The sequence below is a fragment of the Anarhichas minor genome, unplaced genomic scaffold (genome assembly GCF_050575085.1).
Source record: "Anarhichas minor isolate MPS153535 unplaced genomic scaffold, ASM5057508v1 ptg000041l, whole genome shotgun sequence".
NCBI lineage: Eukaryota > Metazoa > Chordata > Actinopteri > Perciformes > Anarhichadidae > Anarhichas > Anarhichas minor.
The window spans coordinates 3,923,160-3,945,290 of NW_027466487.1; the positions used below are offsets into that span (position 1 = coordinate 3,923,160).

At 40.3% G+C, this 22,131-nt stretch overlaps 2 protein-coding genes across 2 annotated transcripts; one reads left to right on the forward strand and one right to left on the reverse strand.

Annotated features, from left to right (window-relative positions):
- The first annotated feature begins 620 nt into the window (after window positions 1-620).
- osgin2 (oxidative stress induced growth inhibitor family member 2) lies at window positions 621-2,794 on the forward strand. The gene is made up of 5 exons (XM_076109535.1): window positions 621-764; window positions 928-1,064; window positions 1,143-1,334; window positions 1,446-1,537; window positions 1,624-2,794. The coding sequence occupies exons 1-5, from the start codon at window positions 698-700 to the stop codon at window positions 2,792-2,794; spliced, it is 1,659 nt and encodes a 552-aa protein (XP_075965650.1). The 5' UTR covers window positions 621-697.
- Window positions 2,795-4,243: 1,449 nt separating this feature from the next.
- Window positions 4,244-15,551, reverse strand: nbn (nibrin). The gene is made up of 17 exons (XM_076109294.1): window positions 15,388-15,551; window positions 14,280-14,401; window positions 13,120-13,247; window positions 12,763-12,922; window positions 12,563-12,666; window positions 12,333-12,450; window positions 11,552-11,742; window positions 11,328-11,428; window positions 11,083-11,215; window positions 10,773-10,975; window positions 9,926-10,100; window positions 9,147-9,759; window positions 8,942-9,031; window positions 8,120-8,260; window positions 7,713-7,826; window positions 7,579-7,628; window positions 4,244-6,285 (listed from the first exon to the last, which is right to left on the reverse strand). Exons 1-17 carry the CDS (start codon window positions 15,416-15,418, stop codon window positions 6,252-6,254), a joined length of 2,508 nt encoding a protein of 835 aa, XP_075965409.1. The 5' UTR covers window positions 15,419-15,551; the 3' UTR covers window positions 4,244-6,251.
- Between the last annotated feature and the right edge of the window lie 6,580 nt (window positions 15,552-22,131).

The following is a 22,131-nucleotide window of genomic DNA, read 5'->3' on the forward strand; positions in this document are numbered from 1 at the left end:
GTGTGTGGTAGTGGCGGATGGGTATGAGAGGAGGAGGAGCTCTGTCAATATGCCAGGACCACATTCTCACCCTGCTGCTGGTGAAAGGGGCGGTAAAGACATAAACAGGCCCAGTGGGATTAGAGCCCACTCGGAGGAGTGATCAGGGGGGATTTGCTGCCCGGCGGGCACACAATGGCACTGTCGCGTAACACACAAACACACACTACACATGCTCAATGGCAACGTTTTACAAACAGACCCAAGCCTATATAAATCTGATTAGAATTCCCTTTTGTTGGGGAAGCGGCACCAGGGTTTACAGAGACTAGCCTCGCCGCAGGCCATGTTTGATAGGACAGGGGGGGTGTGGACGTTGGCGGGACAGCAAAGAGAAAAGCAGGGGGCACGTTGTGTTGTGGCGTGAGGGTCATGGCTGTGTGTGGAAGCACAATAACAGGATGAATAACGTTTTTTCCTCGCGTTCGGTGTGTGAGTCAGCTGATGATGGTGGATGGAGACAGGATCTAAGCTAACATGAAATAACAACAACACCATTGGCAGACACAAAGATAGCAAGCCGGTTTGAACGTGTTCAAAGCACAAATGAGCCTTTGCTTTTAGTAGAGTATCAAATAGATAGCTACAGAAATGTCTGTAACTTTCTTCTCATTTCTATCATTCCTCTTCAGTGCCGGCTCTGGCCCAGGCTGCAGCCATGCCTCTTCTGGAAGAGACCACTCTGCCACAAGAGCACCCACCCACTTTCCCTGTGGTTATCATCGGTAAATATTTTGCTCTTAACCTCTTGACCTTTAAGGGTTTCATGTTGTTACTCCAATTTAGCCCAAATCCTGCAGACATAAAACATTAAAAGCAATTTTCTTTATCTAACTTAATGGAGATCCTTTGTGATGCTAATCCACCCAAACCTGGATCTGTTTTCAGGTAACGGCCCATCAGGCATTTGTTTGTCCTACCTGCTGAGTGGACACAAGCCCTACCTAGATACAGCAGCTGTGCACCCAAACCCAATACTTTACAGGAAACTGCAGGAGACCAAGCACCTATCCATCACTGAACAGGTAAAAACACCCATTAATTCCTTGCACATAGGATCACAGTCACTCAGGTGTGTCATGATAATAACTTGTTTTTTGCAGGATCTGGAATATTTAAGTGAAGGTCTCGAGGGGAGGTCAAGGAACCCTGTAGCTGTGCTTTTTGACACACTTCTGCACCCCAATGCTGACTTTGGCTACGAGTTCCCCCCTGTCCTTCAGTGGAGGAGGGACAAGAAGCAACACATCCCACATCTGGTGCTGGGGAGGGCAACGCCTGGAGGTGCTTGGCATGTAAGATACATGGTTTAGTCTGCTGTACTCTTGTACCTATCCATATTTCTCTATCAATCGTTTTGTTCTCTGACTTTGCATTCTCCCCTACCCTTCTTTTTCCCCCCTCAGGCAATGGAGGGCTCAATGCTCACTATTAGTCTTGGCATCTGGATGGAGCTTCCCGGGGTTAACTACAGGGACTTGACCAACGGGAAACACAGGTATTGAGAGAGGTTGACAGCAAAGACATGGCTAAAGTCTCAGTTCTCTGCTACCACTTTCCTCACCATCTATCTCTTCTCTCTAGGGATGTAACCAGTGACAGAGCCACCCCAGAGGAGATCTCATCCTATTACCGTAACTATGTGAAGCTAAAGGGCCTTCAAAATAATTTTGTTGACAACACCTACGTGACCTCTGTCCAGAAACTCTGCCGGGGGCACGAGGCGGAAGGTCTGGAAAATAGGCACAGTGATCAAGGAGATGGAGGGGTGGGAGAAGGGTTTGAGGGAAATGGAGTTGAGTGTCTAAATAATGGAGGAGGGGGGGCTCTCTGGGAAGTAAGGGGATACCAGCAGGTGCAGAACAACACTCATGTGCCCTTCTCTCTGTTTGCTGAGAATGTAGTACTGGCCACTGGTGCGTCCGATTCGCCAGTTCGATTAGGCGCAGAGGGGGAGGACCTACCATTTGTATTCCACAGCATCTCAGACCTGGGTTTGGCCGTAAGCCAGAGAAAACTGGATATGAACTCTGATCCGGTTTTAATTGTAGGTGCCGGTTTAAGTACTGCCGATGCAGTTCTGTGCGCTTGTAACAGCCACATCAGAGTGCTGCATGTCTTTCGTAAGAGCGTAGACGACTCAGACCTCATCTTCAAACAGCTGCCCAAGACCCTGTACCCGGAGTACCACAAAGTCTACCACATGATGTGTTCTCAGACCTACACAAACGTGGCTCCCTCCTCTGCTTTAAATAGACCCCAGGCAGTAAGTATTGCCTCTTCAGTGTGTGCCAAGATGTGCCCAAAGCCCCAACTTGCCGCAGGTAACATGGCTGGTAATGGCAGCGTCAGCCTGTTTCCTGACTACACCAGTTTCCCTGAACACTGCTTGGTGTCCTTCCAGTCTGACATGAAGTGTTTGCTGCAGGGGAACAACTCCCTCAAGGCATTCAAGATCTCCATGGCTCTAGTGCTGATCGGGACAAACCCAAACTTGTTTTTCTTGAAGGGCCAGGGCCAGTACCTGGGTCAGGATCCAACAAAACCCATCTCCTGCACGCAGAACCCCATTGACATCCATCCCTACACTTTTGAGTGTACCAAGGAGCCAGGTCTGTTTGCCATGGGCCCGTTGGTGGGAGACAACTTTGTTCGCTTTTTGAAGGGTGGCGCTTTAGGCATCGCCTCGTGTCTGCTGAAGAGACTCAAGAAGAAAGGGACGCTCATCAGCAATGGAGGGAATAACTTCATTTGAAAACATGTTGGAGAAAAGAGCAATACACGAAGGTCGTAGGAAACAGATTTCCAGCTCTCTCACCAACTGATATAAAAGTTGAAGGGGAAAACAAGAGTTTTAATGTTTTAATCATTTAGGCAGTTGTTTTCTCTCATCAAAGCTAAGGCTTACAACTCTCTGAGACCAAAAAGACAGTGGATGTACGCTAATTAGTTTCTAAAGAAACAAAAGACAGCTTTCAAGAGTCTTGTCTGACTTCATAAGAAGTACCCAGAAGTCCAAGCTACCATGTCCCAATGTTTTCTAGTAAATCTGTAACCTCACAACTGAATGGGACCTTATTTTCATCAGGGCTATTTATTCGTTCACCATGTGTCTTTCAATCCATTTACTAACAGCAGTTAAAAGTAGAGGCCATTGCGCTCATTCTCCATGCAACTTACAGCTATAGCTGTGGAAGTGACTGACACTCGCAGAGCAATCTGTGGTCCCGCTTTCAAAGTTACGATCATCCGAACTCCAAACTGGAATGGTGAGTAATTGCCATATTGGACGCACACAAGCTTTATCTCAGAACGTGTGACCCAACAAGTTCATGGCTAAGCAATCTTAATGTTCCTGATTATTCTGAGCCTAACATTTTTCTTTAACTTCAGAGGATTCTTTGTTTAGCTGCCATTGTTGGTAGTTGAAGCCATATACCTAAAAAAGTTAGAAAAAGTTGGTTTGGTTATAGTGCTACTGAAAAGCTTTCTATGCAAACAATTTCACCTGCAGATCTGAATGTATTCTTGGAAACCCAATTCTACTGTTTGGATTCAAGTATCCTGGCAAAAATATATGATCATTAAAGGATCACTCTGGTGTTTTACATTTTTCTTCTTTAATTTATTTCCATACAATATGAACATCGTCAGATGGTACTAGATTTATATTCATAACAAAAGCTAACTTTGTGGCACAAGAGAAAACTAAATGCACATCGTCTTTTTCACCGATGATAATGCTTGCTTTTTCTTTTTTCCAGAAAGATTGAGAATGTTTTTTCATTTGGCAGCCGACTTTGACTTCTGAGACATGGAAACCTCTCATCAAATGAAACCATGCTTTTAATTGTGTTACCCCACAAAGATACGTTTAGACAGAATATAGATGGGCATGGTGTTCAATGAGAGGGTTCTTTAGCGGTAAAAGAAATATTAGAAAAATGGTATAAAACAGGAAACACCAGTGTGGTCCTTTAAATTAACAATTACATTATGACTAAAACAAAGTTATACAATTCTTGCCTTCACAATCTGCTGCACATTTTCTTGTCATCTTGATTTTGGCCAGTTAGTGGCAGCTCATCTGAATCTAAACCAATATAGATGCACATGAAGAGAACAGGCTTTTTAAAAAGACAAAACAGAAAGACACACTTCATACCAACTAAATTATTTACTTTTTTATAATTTTAGCAAACCAAATCTTAGCAAACCAAATCTTAGCATCCTCTTTGTATTGTTAGAATTACATTGTGCAATTTGTTTTTTAGCATGTTGTAGCTTTCTCCTTGAAGGCAAACAGCTAAACTCCATCTTACAACTATTCAATCTACCTGTGTGCATGACTGGGCAATATGTCAGTTAGTTATTGTCCATCACTGTAGTAATATCATGTTTATCTTAATATTGAGAAAACATGGCACACAACTTTGTTAACTTAACACTACATAGAAATTACAGTCAAACTTCTCCCAAAACCATTTGTGATACACCAACGCAGTTGATTTCCCAAATCACATGATCAAAATGAGATATTTTGTTTTTTCATAATGCCCAACTCTACATGTGTGTATATAAAATTCTTCTTCCATTTTCTTTAGTACAGCTTCACAACAAACAGCCAGTATTGTTTTGTGAAGTGTCAAATAACGGTTTAGACAGGTTGTGAGCAGAAACAGTAGCAATACATTCTCCCTTTCCTCTCTATTCTCCTTCCTTCCTTCCTTCCTTCCTATGCAGTACGCATAATCTGTTTGTGTGCTGCTCTTTGCACAACTCATGGTTTGTTTATTGTAACATGAGATTTTCATTTTTTTCTTCAATGCAATATGGTACTCTGAATTAATGTGTGTGAGTGTGGTGGGGGTAGGGGGGGGTAATGTATTACGTAAATAACACGTTACTGTAGTTATATTACTTTTTACACTAACAAAGTTAGAAGTTTAACACATTACTGAATTTTTTGGTAATCATAACGGTTGACTAGTGAAAATGTTTCTCGTGTTAATTATTACATTTCAGCTGAATTATTCTTTGATGCTTTTTTCACTGACTTCTGAATATTGTTTTGATATGAATATTAAGTATATGCATGCAGGCATGAAATATTGCCTCGCAGCAGCTGCTGTAAGCAAAGGACAGAAAAGTGCTCGGAGAGACTTCGGATGTAAAAGTACATGTAAGGACTGCAGAGACTGGGTGACTCAGAAGAGGAGATAACTATTTAAGATAACCAATTATTACCGTTTTGAATTTACTAAAAAGGAAAATTAAAAATATGATCACAGTCGGACACTTCTGTCCACCACTTTCAACTCCAAGAGCAACCTGCTCGCTTAATGAAGCACCAACAGGTTTATTGTGTGTCCATTCGCATACGTCACATTTTAGTACAGATTTGTATGGATTTTAGAAAGCAACTTGCGAGTACCGAGTAGAACATTTGGTTTTACTCATTAAGTAATACGCTAAATAAACGCATGGCAATTTAGAGAGAAGAATTGTTTAAAGGCCAGCCTCCTTCCTTTTGACACTCTGCTGCCCGTTTATTTACAGCACAATTCATGTCAACTGCTTAGTCAACACTCTCAACTCATACGCGGCACTTGCCTTGAATATGAATAGACGGGTGGGCTTCAACTATCCGCACAGAACGGCCCATAAATGTTCTGGCATGACGACGACTCATCTGAACAGTTTCAGATCTGTAGAAGTGCCTGTAGGCTCATCGGAGATTGTTCGAGAAGCAGCAACCGGAATCTCTCTTCAGTTCCTAGTTCAGCTAAAAGCAGGGGACACATTTGGTCTTGAGGAATAGCTGCTTTCAGCATGTAGAATTTGAACGCTCTCTTGTACAACTGAAGAGTTTTTAATGTTTTGTATGGCGCATTTTTTATTATTATTATTGACGAATAAAACTTTGACAAAAATCTCTGAACATGAGACTGTTTTGTTACATTGTTGGCTGTCAGTGGCTTCATTACGTACATTATATATAGAAAGAACAGGAAGAACAGCAAGACACAACACTGGAAGATATGTCTGATCATCTTAGCAGTTATAAAGCAGTTATAGTTGAAGTGCAGATATCAGGCGTCCTCTATCGAATTAAATCTGGAGTCCTTTTTATACTTTGATGATGGAGCTTGACAAACTTCCTGTGCCTGTTGAAATGAATTCCCTCCATAGGACGTTAAGATGACGGCGTTTCATCTTCTCCTGCTTTGTTTGGTGGGGTTGTACCTAAAGACACACAAAAGATGTTATCTTACAGGTCCGTCCATGTCAGGATGGGCTGTTAACATTCCTCGTGGATCATTCCTCAATGTCCTTAGAGGCATTTTGAACAAACCATAAAACATTGCAAATTAAGCGCTGTAAAACGAGGATGGTGTTTGAACAGCTTAAAGCAAACAGGCCTCCTGTAAACCACGTCTGCAAACTTTGTTTAGACCCAAAAAAAAATTAATAAATAGCAGATTGTTTTCTTAGCAGCAGAGTCTGTTCCCTGGATGACTGACTGACTGAGCATGAATCAGTGATCAAACAGTTTGGACTGTCTCTTTTCTGCTTAGTCAACGAAAACACGGCAGCGACAGCTTACGTCACCTCTGTTACCCTGGCAACCGCTGTGACAGGAAATAAACTCTACGTTGTGATTGGTTGAACGGAAGCTACAGCGACCTCACATACATAACTCTCAGTTAATTATAGAACGTCTCCACCTGATTGTAAATGACTGAGGCTTCAGCATATTTACTGGAACCAGACACGTCTACGACAAGAGACTCAGTTTAAAAGGTTTTTAAAAAGGTTTTATTTTAATGTCCAAGAGAAACAAACCACTTAGTACACATATTGTGGTTCTTTCCTAACCTCCCATGAGGTCTAAATCAGAGAGGATGCTATCGGCAAAGAGACAAGAACCTGCACCCTTCTGGCCAAACAATAAACACAAAGAAGATGACATTATACTAACGTAGCGCGACAACATAAACTGTCGATACTTTGATATTTATCACTATTTGGGTTAAATTGGTTATGGATTATATTCTGTCTTTCAATTATTTTTTAAAGTATATAAATTCATTATTTTTCTCATTACTTTCTATTTACAACCTTTCTTTTGACATCATCATGATATTGCTGCTTGTTAATTGACAGCAAATGAATGCTGCTGCCGTGCTGGTGTTTATTCTCGGTCAACATTTTGGATGGCGTTTAATATTTTTGACCTCCCCTATACTACATAAAGTAAGTCATGCCGAGGGTTGTCTCTTTTTCAAGACAGCGGTAACAAATAAAAGTAACTAAAGCTGCAGGATGGTCCCAAATCATCACTAATGATCAATAAAATCAGCATGATACATAAAAGAATGAGCCACTGTTTTACTTGTAAAAGTTGGCCTGACAACAAAACAGAGGTAAGATGAAATGGTTTGGCTTTTCTTATTGTACTAGATTCATAGGGGGTTTAAGTTAAGGGGGTAACACAGTCCCTACACATCTTACAGAACATGGGATTCAGTTTCTCACCTAAAGAGGTCATCTCCCACACTCTCGTCCCGTCTGCTCTGACGCTCATCCTGAAACAAACAAAAGGCTCAACTTATGTAAGCAAGCCTCAGACGGATCACAGACAGATAAGCGAGTCAGAGAGACAATAGTACCTGAACTGCATCTTTCAGCCATTCATCCAGATCAGTGTTTTTGCCCCTGCTGTGAACCAGTAGATCAGGTCCTCCGATGACGTGGGGTGAGGCCTCTACACCCGGCACGCAGATCTGTCACAAGCACACAAGCGTGTTTATACGAAGAAAGAATATTATTCTGTACATTAGGCAAACTTTATTGGAAATTTTTTTCCGATTTTGAGCATACTGTATTGTATCCCGTCATTGGAGACAAAAAAAGGGATCATTTAAAAAAAAAAAAAAAAAGGAAAAGAGAGCCGCCATCCACGGGTATTGATTTTGGGGTATTCACTTCTCAAACCTCACTGCTAGATGCCACAAAATCCTACACACGGCTCCCTGTGCTGTATCTGTCGTGTAAATTGCATCGTATTCAATCTGACCTTCCGGAAGCATTTGAAGTTCTTTGCGTAGCTGTTGTTCTGCATCCTCTGTGGTTTGGTTTTGGGAGGGGCGGTCACAGTCAGAGATCTAAACTCCACTAACACCAGCTTTTTAGGAAGATCTTCATCAATCTTTGACTCCTGCAAAACAGCACATTAATAAGTCACTTTTGTCTGATGGACAGCTAATATTCCTTGTTTTAATTAATGAGAAACAACTCAAGACAACTAAAGGGATTGCAGATTTTACAAAAACAACCTGGTGTTCAGGCAGTTCATACACAATCTCCTGTGAATCCTGAGTGGTAGCTGACAAACACTGGATCCTTGAGGCCAATACCATCATTTAAGAGATAAAGAATAGCATAACATAATGCCAGTTTTAAGACATAAATGCATAACATAAATAAACATTTACAACAACAAGGATCTTTTGAATTTGGTTATTATTTGGTTACAGATTACATTGCATATGGGAGATTTTAAGTGTCAACAAAGCCCAATAAATACATCGTTGAGCCACTCTTATAAACACTGAATATTGAGTTGATGCTCTGAGATTGAAGCTGGAGCCACATCAAAATGTTTGAGGTTACATCTAATACTGTTGGCTTGCAACCACGGGAAATAGTGCATCTACTGACTTTGATGTGTCAAATGGTTCCCATCTGTCCCAAGCTTTAGAACCACTGAACACGGGAAGGCCAACTTTCACAAATGAATATATGTATGTAGTGAATAAAGCATCTAGTTACAGCTAGAAAATATAGCATATTGAGAAAGAGCAAACTTTAACAGTAAGAGCTTTATAACAGAACTTACCTGGACCTCCTGTTTTATTGAAACTGGTTTCAGAGGAGTCTTAGTCTCTTCTTTAGGCTGGCAGATATCTACTTTGAGTAATTCTAAGTCCTGTAGGAATAAAAGGGTGAAAATGTCTGGTAACAGTGAAAACTGAGCAGTGAAGCAATCATGTGTGCCGAGTCAGTTTACTGGATGAATAAAATAACACACAGCGAATCCTCACCTCAATGAAAGACGCCTCATCATCGTCAAAAGGCTGTATGTCTTTACTTGTACTGGCAGACGACACCTCTGGACGTGTGCTGGACTCATTATTAGTCGTCTTGTAATCTAAGAGATGAACCGGCTCCGTCTTGATGGCGACGATATGCTGGTCAGATTTTTGCTTCTTGTCTTTTTCCAGGCCCGCCTGTGGCCTCTGGTTCTTTACATCGTCTTCTAGGTGCACCCGTTGCCTCTTGCTTGAAGACGAAGCCTCCACAGTATTTAAACTTTGTTTCTGTTCGGTTGAACTGAGCGTTATAAGCTGTGCTGGCTGGCCTTGAGTCCCTGACGGTTGCTCATCGAAGAAGTCCATATCCTCAGACATAATAGACTCTAGTTCATCCATTTGTATCTCTGCTTCCATCTCCTTTCTCTTTCTACGACGTGGCTCCTCCTGGACAGCGTGGGAGACCCTGTCTGACTGAGCCTCTGACCGTCCTACAAAAAGATCAGCTGCGGACCCCAGTGGAGTCTGGGATGTTGCCACAGGGGCTCTGTCCGAACGCGAGGATGATTCCAGTGAAGGCCGTTTTGGCTCCGACACGACAGAGGAGAGCTCTTCCTCCAAAGGCCTTGATGACAGGAAGACAAAGAGAAGGATAAGATAAGACTTCAATCTTATATTGTTGCCACTCAAAGCATGTTTATTGGCATTGGGGTAAATCAGTTGTACAGTTAATGCACTACATTCGTACCAACATGCTATGCCTCTACCTATTTTAAAGAGCAGATGTTTACCTTTTCTTGTTGACAGTTTGGAAGAATGTGGTCAGAGTTGATTGTTTCTGTGGGGAAGCTTGTGCAGAGACTTTCTGTTTCTGAGGAGATTGCTTGTGTAGAAATGTCTTCGTGCCATCGTTGGTCCTGGGAAGGGCTGGCTGGGACCTGATGCCACTGCTGCCTGCACCTGAACCTGCAAACGTATTGATTGATTGGTTAAAGCATTACAAGCATGAAGCTGATGCTCCGATCACGAGTGAATTGCTTACTTGCTGAGAGGCAGATAAGAAGATTGAAACTACTCTCATATCTGTCACCAGCGCCTGCATTGCACTAGCTTTGCTTAGCATAATGACTGGAAACAGCTAACCTGGCTCTGTCCAAATGTAACACAATCCACCTACCAGCACTTCTTAGGCTCACTAAATAACTATGTAATAAGTTACTGAATAGCTATTCAGTATATTTCACACAATATCTGACATATAGAGCCAAACACATTGTGGGGATACACCAGTTCAACACATCAGATCGGTATCAACACAAACACTCTGTACTAGGCTAATGGATATGTACGGGATGGGTGTGATTGATCCAAATTGCACACTTTTTCCTAATCAAGGCCGTTATATTATTTGTAATAGCAACAAACAATGTATTTAAAATCTGTTAGAGCCTAAGTATAGTGTTGAAAAAGAGGGAGGAACTCTAAACTGTGTCTGTTGTTTAATTGACCTAATTTAAACAAAATTATGTGTAGAACACAGTAAACCTTCATGTTATGTTACAGATCAAAATCCAATCAGTTTCAATTTAAGACTTCAGGTATCAAGAGATAAAAAAAAAGACAGATCGGTGCATCCACCTGTCGGTTTGGACTTCATCGTCTGCGAGTCCGTGTTCTCTACCGTGTTGAATGATAAGCTCATTGTATCAGGCACGACGCACTGAGTGGTCGTCTTCTTAGCATCAGGTCTGGATCCACGGAGCCGGCTGCTGGTCTGGTTTAGCTGCCTCTCAGGAGTCTCCCCGACCGCCATCACCCCTGTACCTTCACACAGCTCTGTCCTGATAAACAAGTACAATTACACACATCAGAAAGCCTTTTCAAAAATGAAGAGTTTGGACAACTTTAACACAGAAAAGACGCGTGTCTGGTGTGTGCTCGTCAGTACCCGTGTGACGGCTCTGTGTTAACGGCATACGCTGTGATGTTCTGAGATGCTGCAGGCAGCACAGTCTCTTCCACCGCCACGCTCTGCGACAGCGAAGCACTCGGGATTCTGGGTGCCACTCTTGGTGCCGACTCTAAAACAGAAACAAACACAGAAACAAATCAAAGAGAAAGATAAACAAATAAAATAGCATAAAATGTATTTAAAAACGACAGCATTCAGTGCTTTTCTGTCTGGTCACCCACCTGCGTCTGGTGTTGGACTGGATGGATTGCAGTACCTATCACAGGAAGCATAGATGGCAGCCAAACCAATTTCTGACTCCGGGATGACTCTGAGGCCGTTTCTGTGTCAGCGGAAAAAGGACAAATGCCAGAGAGAGTTTTACAGTGTTCACAAATCATCGCTTTGACAAATAAAATCGGCAAAACACACTCGTAAGTGCTTTTCTACAGGAGTTTGTGCAAACCTTAGAACAATGTTCTTCACAGAGTTTGCCCACTCTGTGGTAGAGGAAGGAAGCAGAGTTTGGGAGTTGCCTGTCATAACATTGACCACACAGCTCTGTGGAGACTCCAGCAGGTCCCGGGGCAAAGAGCCTTCCTCAAGCAGCTGGCTCTTGCCACCTCCAAAATGTACTGCTGTACTCAGGCGCTTGAGCTGCAAACAACATAAAGAGCAGGGATTGATTACATACATACATACATACATACATACATACATACATACATTATTGATTGTTTATCAGAATAGCAGATCAAGGACACAGGAGGGACTGTGTGTCTACTGACAATAACATTACTTGATATTTCCCCTCATGTCAGTCTGATTGAAGGCTAAAGCCTTTGAGCGGTCCATAAATATTTTAGTTATTGTAAAAGCATTTGTTCCAGAGGATATTCTATAATGCAGTTGTACTCATGTACACTTGCAACTTCAAGCTTGGAAAATGTAGAAACATTCACTCATAATGTGATAATTGTCGACTACAATTTACATTTCAGCTGGCTTTTTATAGCAGGAATGCAAACAATTTACAGCGAGCAGAGATTGCTCTGCTAGAGATAACAATAATAATAACTATTATAATAATAATACACGTACATCCTCTCTGTGGTGCTGTGGTGCTTAAGAAACACACCAGCCTTATTATATAAACGGATCACCTGAAACCCTGCTCTTCTGTGGCCTAGTGGCTTGAAGAGTATGACAACAATATTAGGTCATCACAAAGAAAGAAGTAGACATACTTGTTTGGCATTGAGAAATACGAAGGTCTTTCCACTGAAGAGCTGTTTGCGAACTGGAATCGCTGCAAGGTTAACATCCTCTTTACTCAAGCTGGGCTCATCGATCTCAGGGAGGAACCTTAAAAACAATGTGCAGCACTTAGCAAGATAATGTTTGCTTGAGTGTGGCCTCTGGTGTTCGGCTCATTCGAAGTATGAATGTGTAGAAATAAGGATGAATTGTTTTGTACCTCTCAGCTTTAGGAGGCGGTAGTTTCTGCTCAACGGCTTTGCTGAACTCAGTGAAGAACTCCGGCTTCACGATGAGACGACAGCACAGCAGAGCAGAAATAGTCTAATTAAGAAAAGAGGAAGCACATCAAAGACATATTCAGAGATGAACACATCCCATTCAACCACCTAATGAGAATACAAAAGTCTGTTTTGTGACCTTGATGGTGACTTTAGCAGAGGGCATGGCCAGGTGGGTGCAGTCATGAGTCCAGGTGTTGACCAGCTTCCCACCCAAAGCCAACAGGGCCTGAGAGAGCGACGCCTTGCCATCAACGTCCAAACATGATGAACACACCACTGGCTTCTGGTGGTCCACACTGAGATAAAGAAGTAACGAGATTCATGATGCAACGTGAAATTCATATGCAAGACATTACATTGAGCATTCTCTAAGTTTAAGGAGAAATACAACTAGGTGTGACATGCGAGTGCAATTAAAAGTAAAAAATGATGCCAGACTTAGAGACTATGTGATGTAAAACATAACTAACCAGGTTTTGTTTCAGTAACTTACCTGAATTTGCTCTGAAAAACCCCAAATATAACATTGTCTCCTGACTTTAGGTCCACTGGCGTGTTCTCTGTCAAGCACTGGCTGTTGACAGATGAGCCGTACTTGGAGGTGTCTCTTAAAGTCAGCGTCTAGGAATATAATTCATAAGAGCAACTCGTGAAAGTGTCCATCAGTCAAACGAACCGTCCTACATCTTTCTGTTCAGTTATTCACGTCTCAACAAGAAATCCATCCTTTCAAATAAGCCTAAAATGGAAATGTATCCGAGGCCTGGAAAATCTATTTAATCTTAAGTGTAAGAAAATGTGGCGAGGAATAAAGCCGCGTCGACATGCTAAACATGTGACATCCAGAACTAAAAATAAGAAGAAATCTTGATTCTTCTGAGTATTGACAGATAGATAATTACTTTTAGATCCTCTTATGGTCCAGTAAGATTATGAACTGAAGAATCAAAGTGCACAAAGTAAACAGGACAGAAAACCCAGAGGATGCTGATAAATATGGATGAAAAGAAAATCTATGTTAGAGGGGTTGGCTTTAATATGCAATAACAACAAGGTTAATGAGCTACAAACTGTGGCAGTGCAGAAGCAACTATTAGTCGGAGCCGGGTGAACTATCGAGTGTTTTGTTTCAGTCCTGCTGGAATGAAGCCATAGCACCACCTTCTGAGCAGACGTGCCCCCACACCAAATTAAATCTCATCTCTTTGGGACAATACTGGGTTTGTTGATGTAGTCAAATGAATAACTTGATAATCCTGCAAAATATTCACACTAATATGAGGCTAGTATACAAACTGTATGCATCGTTATTGCACAGACCTGCATGGTAATACAGTATTACATACTGAGTGGATGGATCAACAAAATTGCTCAAAGCAATGCATCAACATAATCCACTTCTGGATTATGTTGATGCATTGCTTTGAGCAATTTCTATGGAGCTTTTACTTCTTCTTTTCGGTAATACATTGTACTCCGGCTGGACACTTCCTCTGTTAATAATTGTACGATCATAACATTCAACTTTAGAGCCGAGGGGAGGTGAGCGTTTGATTCTCAAAAGATCATTTTAACTTCTAACCTGTCTGGAGGGTTGTCAAACTACAGAGGAAAGTAAAGACATAAATACTGTACAACAGTTCTTCCTCTTACCTGATCAGTAGCAGTGAGATGAGCGTGAGCCCTGCTGATGGACTGGTCGTTGGGTAGGATTATGTCACAGTTCTTGCGCCCCACCACATACTCTTTACTGGAGAGGAGATAGTGGGTCTCACCTGTGAGTGACAGGAGGCATGATATGGACCTTCTAATGTAGAGATCACAAACAGACAACCCAACTGTGGTGGAAAAGAATACTACATGTGTGACTTTTTGTCATGGATGTTAATCCTCATTGCATGAATCTGTTTCACTATGTGCCAGAGCAGGCCAATAATGACAAAATAAATACCACAATATTGAGTTATATATATATATATCAATAATGTGAGCTGGTAGATCGGGGCGGCTAACGCTGGTTGTTAAAATCCAGACACTGAAGTCCAATTTGCTCTTGATTGTCCGCATGCATGGCCATTCTGCAGCAGTGGCTGTTTGTATGTGAATGAGCTCAAACACTAGATCAGTGTCGTCAATTTCCAAAACTGCATTACTTAAACCAAGAAGCAAAATGCAATGGAAAAAGCTCAATTATGTTAGTTACAACATCAATTAATCTGCCAAATAAAAGTATTTAAGAGTCCAATCTTAAGTCAGTCCAAAAAGCAAAGACATTCAGTTTACAATTGTAGAAAACCAATTGTAGTATGTGTGTGTGCGTGTGTGTTATGTCTGGTCACGTGGCCCCGCTGGATGCTGTTGCTGTCCAGTATCTGTGTACGCCCTGGGCGCCATTTGGTGTAGGACACTCAGGTAAACAAATCAATCAATTTAAGTTCAATTTTGAACAATCCATCCCCCAGTGGCATGTTTAGGCAACATTAAACTGCACGTGTACCGTTGTGTTTGCCATATAATGAAAACATGTACTAACTTATAACTGCAGTATAATCACTTGGCAAACCAAAAGTTCATCAGACCCTTGTACCAAATCCCGTATTCACTTACATTTCGATCAGTTAAGATCAGTTCATGTTCTGCCTTTAGTATTAGCTGCTAGTGGTTTTGATCACGCACTCAATAACACAGCTAACTTCACCCGCGAGCTAACGTTATTTGTTAAGCTAGCGTCAAAAATATCAACCACGAGAGAACCAGTTACCTCCAGGCTCCAGGGGTGTCAGTATCCACATTGTATTGTTTCTTGTTGCTTTTTAATGTATGCAAACCACTAGTAAGTCAGAGGTAAAGCAACATTTAAAGTCAGGCAGTCCATTTACAACTTATCAACAAGGTGGACACACTCAGCGCGCTTATTAAGTGTGACGTGTAAACTCTGCGCCACCGCTCTCTTTTCAAAATAAAAGTATAAACCCTCATTCATCAGGGGTTCGTGAATCTATTGCAGATTAGAATTAATCTTTGTAATTAAAGTAATATTGTACATTTCTGCAGAAATGAAAGGTAATAGGCTTGGTCATATTGTAACTAACACTCACTTGTGCTCTACAAGAGAAAATAAATCAAAGAGGAAAAGTGGTGAAAAGAACATTTACTCAAGTACTGTACACTCCCAAAGTACAATTTGAGGTACTTGTACTTTACTTGAGTATTAGCAGTTCATGCTTCTTTATACATTTTCTCCACTACAATTCAAAAGCAAATATTGTACTTTTTACATTTAACTGATAACTTTAGTTACTTTGCAGATTCAGACAATACAAAATGCAATCAACAAATAAATTATAATGTACTATTTTTGGTTAAGATAAGACTTAATCCCCCTTGGGTGGCATTCATAAACTAATAATTTCATTACAATGTACATTATTCTGAAATTGTATTGCTCTGTTTTGTTTTGAACAAAACTATTTGAGTTGAACAGCAGACCGATAAGTATGTCCTGGTGATGCTATCTGTATATAAATCATGACCTGTGGATAATGGAATAACAATTAAAAATTTGTAATTATTTTGATGTAATTGCTACAAATCACCGAGCCTCAGTGATTTGATTAAGAGTAATTTCTGTGTCAATGAGCTAAAAATGTCACCTAATCGTCTCTTCCAGTCTTGATGCTCTGAATTCCACCTAAAGTGACATGAAGTCTTCTATATGTTTGCAGATATTTATTGAACTGCAAAATATGTTTGGAACATCACAATATATATTCTGTTTTGGGGTGAATTCCCTATCTGTATGACATTGCTCAATTGTTGCTCAACAAGGAAGTAATAAAACAAATGACAGTTGTAGTAAATTGGTAAATAACATATATCACATTTAACAAAACCAGAAATTATACATAGCTTAAATTAGATATACAGTACATTTTAATTAAATTTTAAAACATGAACCAGAAACAATTCAGACAGAGTCATCAACAACAAACATACACGACACAATTTTAAAATGTGAATTATACATCAAGAGAGTTAACAGATAATTCCTATAGTTATTTAAAGATTTTTTAACAAAATTCAACATAGTTTAGTCCCTGACAAACCCTGAGATAAAATAAAACGCCTGATCTTCATTTATTAAATCCAAAATTAACGTCACACATTGCTATATTGCTATTTTTCATTAATTGCTGAACTCAAAATAAAGGATCATTGTCAGATTTCCAAGGTTGACCTGCAGCTGGTCTGAGGCATGGTAGTTTGTGATTGACTCTCATCACTACAACACTCGTGCAAGAGTCAGGTTTGCGGATGACCTCGCACCAGTCTGGGTAGTCCACAGGGTCAGATCCACTGTAAAGAAAGATCAGAGTTATATGTAATTTGTAAATGTAGAATGTGGTGTAGTATAACAAAGTTATATGTAAACTCATCCAAATGAGTTTTGGGGGTGATTGTGAATTTAAAACAAACTCACTGGTCACAGCATCCTACTCCAAAAGGCTCCATGCAGACACACTGGTAACAGTCACTGGTTATCCAGCTCTCTCCTATCCCGTACAACTTCCCCATGTGTACACAGCTCCCTGACAATTTAAAATATCAGTTATTGTGACATATGCAGCAGTGGATTTACTTGCGCAAAAGTAAAAGTCCTACATTAAAGTTTAAGTGGAAGTATATACATATGTACAAGCAGTGGTACGAGGAATACTGTAAAATAATTATTCATGTTATATTATAGTTTTATTATTAATGATGCGTTAAGTATCATTTAAATGCTGCAGCAGATCTGGGTCGAACTAATGTTGACCACTTAATTGTTGGGTTGTTAATGATCTAAATAGGCATTGTATTTCATAGACAACAAGATAATTATAAAAAGTACAATTATGGCCTCTGAAATATAGTGGAGAAGTATAAAGTAGCATAAAAGTAAAGTATGGGTACCTCAAAAATATGAATGAATTACTTCTTACCTGGCCACATGTACACATACAAGCCTATAGGAATCAATATGTCCACACACACACACTTACTGCACCTTTAGTGTTGAAGAAGCACTCGCCGCTGTTATACACAGAGAAACACGGCACACTGGCACTCAGGAACAACAGCAAAGCCAAAAGTACTCCTCTTGCTCTGTCTGCCATTTCTAAAAAGAAGCACCGCACAAGGTAGAAAATACACCAAAAAACACAATAACCCATTGAGAAAAATGTCAGATTGTTAGTCTTACCAATTTCAAAGTTTCAACAATGTAAAATAAAAACCTTCACTTTCTTCTCTTTCTGTTCCTCAAGCTTTCATTCACCCTCTTGTTGTTTTTTTATTTCCTCGTTTCCCCTTTCGGCTCTCTCCTTCTCCTCTTCAGTGCCACTCTTGAACTGATGCTCTCTCTCCCTGTGGGCTCAAATATTTATACTGAACCAGCATGTCTTTATCTCTACTTTCTTCATTGCTATTTGTCAACCCCCCCCCCCCCCCCCCCCCCCCACACTCATTAATTACCTTCTATCTGCACGCACACATACAGTGTACAGACACACAAACACCCACTCATACAAGCATTATTAAAACAATGTTCGTCATTCCCTCTTGTGCTGCTTCACAGACATTGCCCTAGAGTATACAGTGTGCACCCTTTCAGATAACATTTGTCTCATGGGGTGCCATTTGACCTTATCAGGAGATCTCACTGGTGACACCATCCATAGGACAGCTAGCCAGTGGCCTATTGTCCTACACACAGTGTGACCCCTTGACCCATGCTCAACATCCAGCCACATGTAAACATATTTTATTGTGACATCCAAAAAAAATGACTGAAAAGCTCATTTGAAAAAGGCCCAGTTATTGTTTTCATTGTTAAAATCTTTTATTGCTTCTATTGTAGTCCTTAATAATTGTCTTTCTCTTACAGCCGACTAATGATCAAATTCATTGATGCGCATCAGTTGCTTAATTCAATTTCATATCATGTTGTTAATGAATCATCAAGCAAATGTTGCTTTACTGGATTTACTGAAATTAAATAAAATGTTCCTGTTACAGGTCTCTTTTAGTATGTTTTTGAGTTTTTGTCAGGAGCAGGAGAGCGGGCATGATATTTAAGAATTTCTTGGTTAAGTTGGAGGTTATTTTGTGTTGGAGGATGGGTTTCAGTGTCTTTGTGCTTTTAGTTGTTTGAACAAACCACTCTGAGTTCTCGGATAACATGCGCTCATGTGGACATAACCACGCGCTCTCTCACATGCACACTCACGCACACGCGCACCCACACACCCACAGATTTGTTTGTCACTTTTAGGAGATTTTATTAGGGGATTTTTGTAACCTCAACCTATCTGCAGTGACACCCAACCAAGGATACACTTTTGACAATCATCCAAAACAGGAACCACGGGTTTAAAATCAAACCTGAACTTTATCCTCAAATGTGACTCAGATGAGTGACATTGACACGCACACGTGGTCATGCACTCAAACTAGACGTCTTAGGGCTGCAACAAACACATCTTCCTGACATCTTCCCTCCCTGTGCTGTTCTGATGTATTGATGTGTTTTGTCTCAGATGGTTTCAGTGCACCCCGACCTGTCTATCCTGTTTCACAATTGTTGTCCCGTGACAATCCTTCAATGGCCTGGGATTTACATTACAATGTAGCTCTGTGCATATGTGGTACCCGCCTGTTGGCTGCGTTTTCACAAAGTGTACTCTTATACAGTAACTGATTTGATTAAAAAGCATTTTATCTCTCACATCAGTGCCACTGATTTTTCCAGCCAGTGCTCTCACAGGCTTGTGCACAATAGGATGTAGCTTATTACGCTTCCTTAGAAAATCGGATTATTACATAATAAAATGCCCTTTGGAGAATTCATTGACTGGGAGGGAGGACATTTCATTAGCCAAAAGTCCAAAAGCACATTCCCTCAGTTAATTTAAGTATAAAAATAGTATCTGAAGCATTTCGCTCGCTACGCCTGATGCAATAGGGTGTGAATCCGAGATGTGGAGAAAGTCAATATTAATATTCAATCAGGCTTTATTTACTGTATATCCTCATCACAGATGGTGACATAAAAAACATTCCTTGTACATTCTTACTGAAAAAGAAGCAAAAAAGTCTCATGGAGAGCAGTGAGGTAATACAAATGTAAGCGTTATCGATAAAAGACTTTAGTCAGTAGACAGAATAAAGCAGGACTGAAATAACAAAGGCTGCTGTCAGTTGTCTTTCTGATGTCACAAACCTGCATTGTGCCAGTAAACACACCTGTTTGCTCACATAGCAGGATGTACTTACCCTCATCTGTCATCAATGTGTATATGGGTGTGTTTGAAAGAGCGAATGAAAGAATGTGCAAACATTGAAGTTGATGTTGAAGGACTTTTAAAAACAAAACTCTTTTATTGACAACATAACAATAATTTTAATATACAATAAATCATTGTTAATGTTTTATTTTTTACATTTAGCTAAAGCACCACAACACTAGTAATGTATTTTCAAACTTTCTTCACAGATTTTAATTAAAGAAACTGCTATTAAACTGAAGGAATACAAGTAAACATAACAATGATATTCTACAATATGTAGCAATAGAAGATAATACACCTATTGGGTAAAGTTTACCATCCAAAACCATTTACCTGAACATCTTTACTTCATGGGTCTTTTTTTCAGAGGTACAACACAGGTCAGAAGTCAATGCCAGACTCTGTTGGAATATGTCTGATATTTAGTTGACACAATGAAGCACAAGAACAACCGAATATCAAACATATCACACAGCTTCCAGCCAGTCGGAGCCTCAGCAGGCTGGAAAAGCCTGTAGATAAGAGAGACAATGCAGCGAGAATGAATGAGGGAACAGATAAATACAGGAAACATCACACAGTCAGTTAGTTTGTTTCAGACTGAATGTAGTTCACAAACTATTCCATAGAAAGTGTGCAATGAGTACAATATAATGGACAAAGACCTGAAGAACCAGTCCAACATAAGAGGGATTTGACAAAGGAAAGGTGTTGAGGGAGGGAGTCACACACAACAGGAATAAGAGATTCTGTTGGCATTTGAGATCACTTATCGGTGACTATTGGCTTCAGGGATGATGGGGTTGAGGGAAAACAGAGTAGAGGTAAACTCCAACTTCACACACAAATACAAATATGAGGATACTTACCAATTCCCTATATGCACACACAGCGTCCCTGTGTACTGTCAGTGAAAAATCTTGGTAAAACAAGTAAAAAACGTGTTTACTTTAAGTGTGTGTGCCTTTAAAAAAGTGATTAAAAAAGTGATTCATAACTAACTGTGAATGTGAGCTATGATCTGTGTGTATGAGTTATTCCTCAGTGGGGCAGCGTTTATATACAATGCTGTGAGACACACACACTCGGTGTCCCATGTAATTAGAGGTATATTGATCAGCTACTATGGCCTGCAGCCTTTCCTCCCCACATTAGCCTGATCAATAGATGTGATGTCCATCCTACTGTGAGCTCCCACGAATGCACAAACACACACACACACACACATGACCGCAGATGCAAAGTCAAATAACTTTCAGTTATTGCCTGTAGGGAGGACATGGCGGTCACTTCATTGTCAATAGTTGTATCTTGTTACTATCATATGGCTGATATCTCAAAAGACGACCTTTATAAAGGGATGCACGCATGTATCAAATGTAGTTACAGTGTTTTTTATAATAATTCTTTACAATGATGTTTATTGAATCTTTTTATTGGATGAAAAGGAAAATAAAAAAAGAGTGTTGCGTAGCAGAGAGAAGCGTAACAAAAACAGAAATGAAATGTGTAAATGTGAATGCCATCCTGTTTCAGCATCAGCTATTTTTATTGTTGTGCACTTAAAGTGTATGTTGCTGCTAATATTTCTGTACTTTTACTTAAATAAATTGTTGCAATACTTCTTCCATCATTGATATTTGGTATAAAAGTGTGTGAGTTATTGTCAAACCTGCTGTTTTGTGTGTGTGAGGTTACATTGGTATCTCCGACAGGATGGACACAATTATTAATATGCTGACTTCACATCATCTGCAATATATGGTGGTTTTTGAAGACTACAGCACTTTAAAATAAAAAGAAGCAGAGGTGGAGCTGATAAGAAGTACATTGTGAGAATGGGCATTGATTGTGTATTTGAATTATATGAGTTATATGAGTTATATATAACCATCATGTAATTCCTTTGTTTGCAAACATCAAACAATGTCAGCGTCAGACTATTTTTAACACAACGGTCTATTGTATGCTATGTTGTAAGATTAGACTGTACATTTCATGAACAGCAGCCCTCGTTTATGACATCAGTCCCTCCTCTGCCGTCTCTGTATCCTCTCCTGGTATGAGCTGACCTTGTGAGCCTATTGGGGCGGAATGATAGCCCTCTGATTGCCTAATTGTGAGCCTGGGGCGAGTATTTTAATCTCCAACAGATGGAAGGCAAGTGTGAGGCAAAG

Coding starts and splice junctions, on each gene's coding strand:
- nbn (XM_076109294.1), bottom strand. CDS start 15,418: ATGTGGATACTGACACCCCTGGAGCCTGGAG. Junction 12,923..13,119: donor GTTTTTCAGAGCAAATTCAG/GTAAGTTACTGA, acceptor TCTTTATCTCAG/TGTGGACCACCAGAAGCCAG. Junction 10,101..10,772: donor GATGAAGTCCAAACCGACAG/GTGGATGCACCG, acceptor ATACGTTTGCAG/GTTCAGGTGCAGGCAGCAGT.
- osgin2 (XM_076109535.1), top strand. CDS start 698: ATGCCTCTTCTGGAAGAGACCACTCTGCCACAAGAGCACCCACCCACT. Junction 1,065..1,142: donor ACCTATCCATCACTGAACAG/GTAAAAACACCC, acceptor TGTTTTTTGCAG/GATCTGGAATATTTAAGTGA. Junction 1,538..1,623: donor TTGACCAACGGGAAACACAG/GTATTGAGAGAG, acceptor TCTTCTCTCTAG/GGATGTAACCAGTGACAGAG.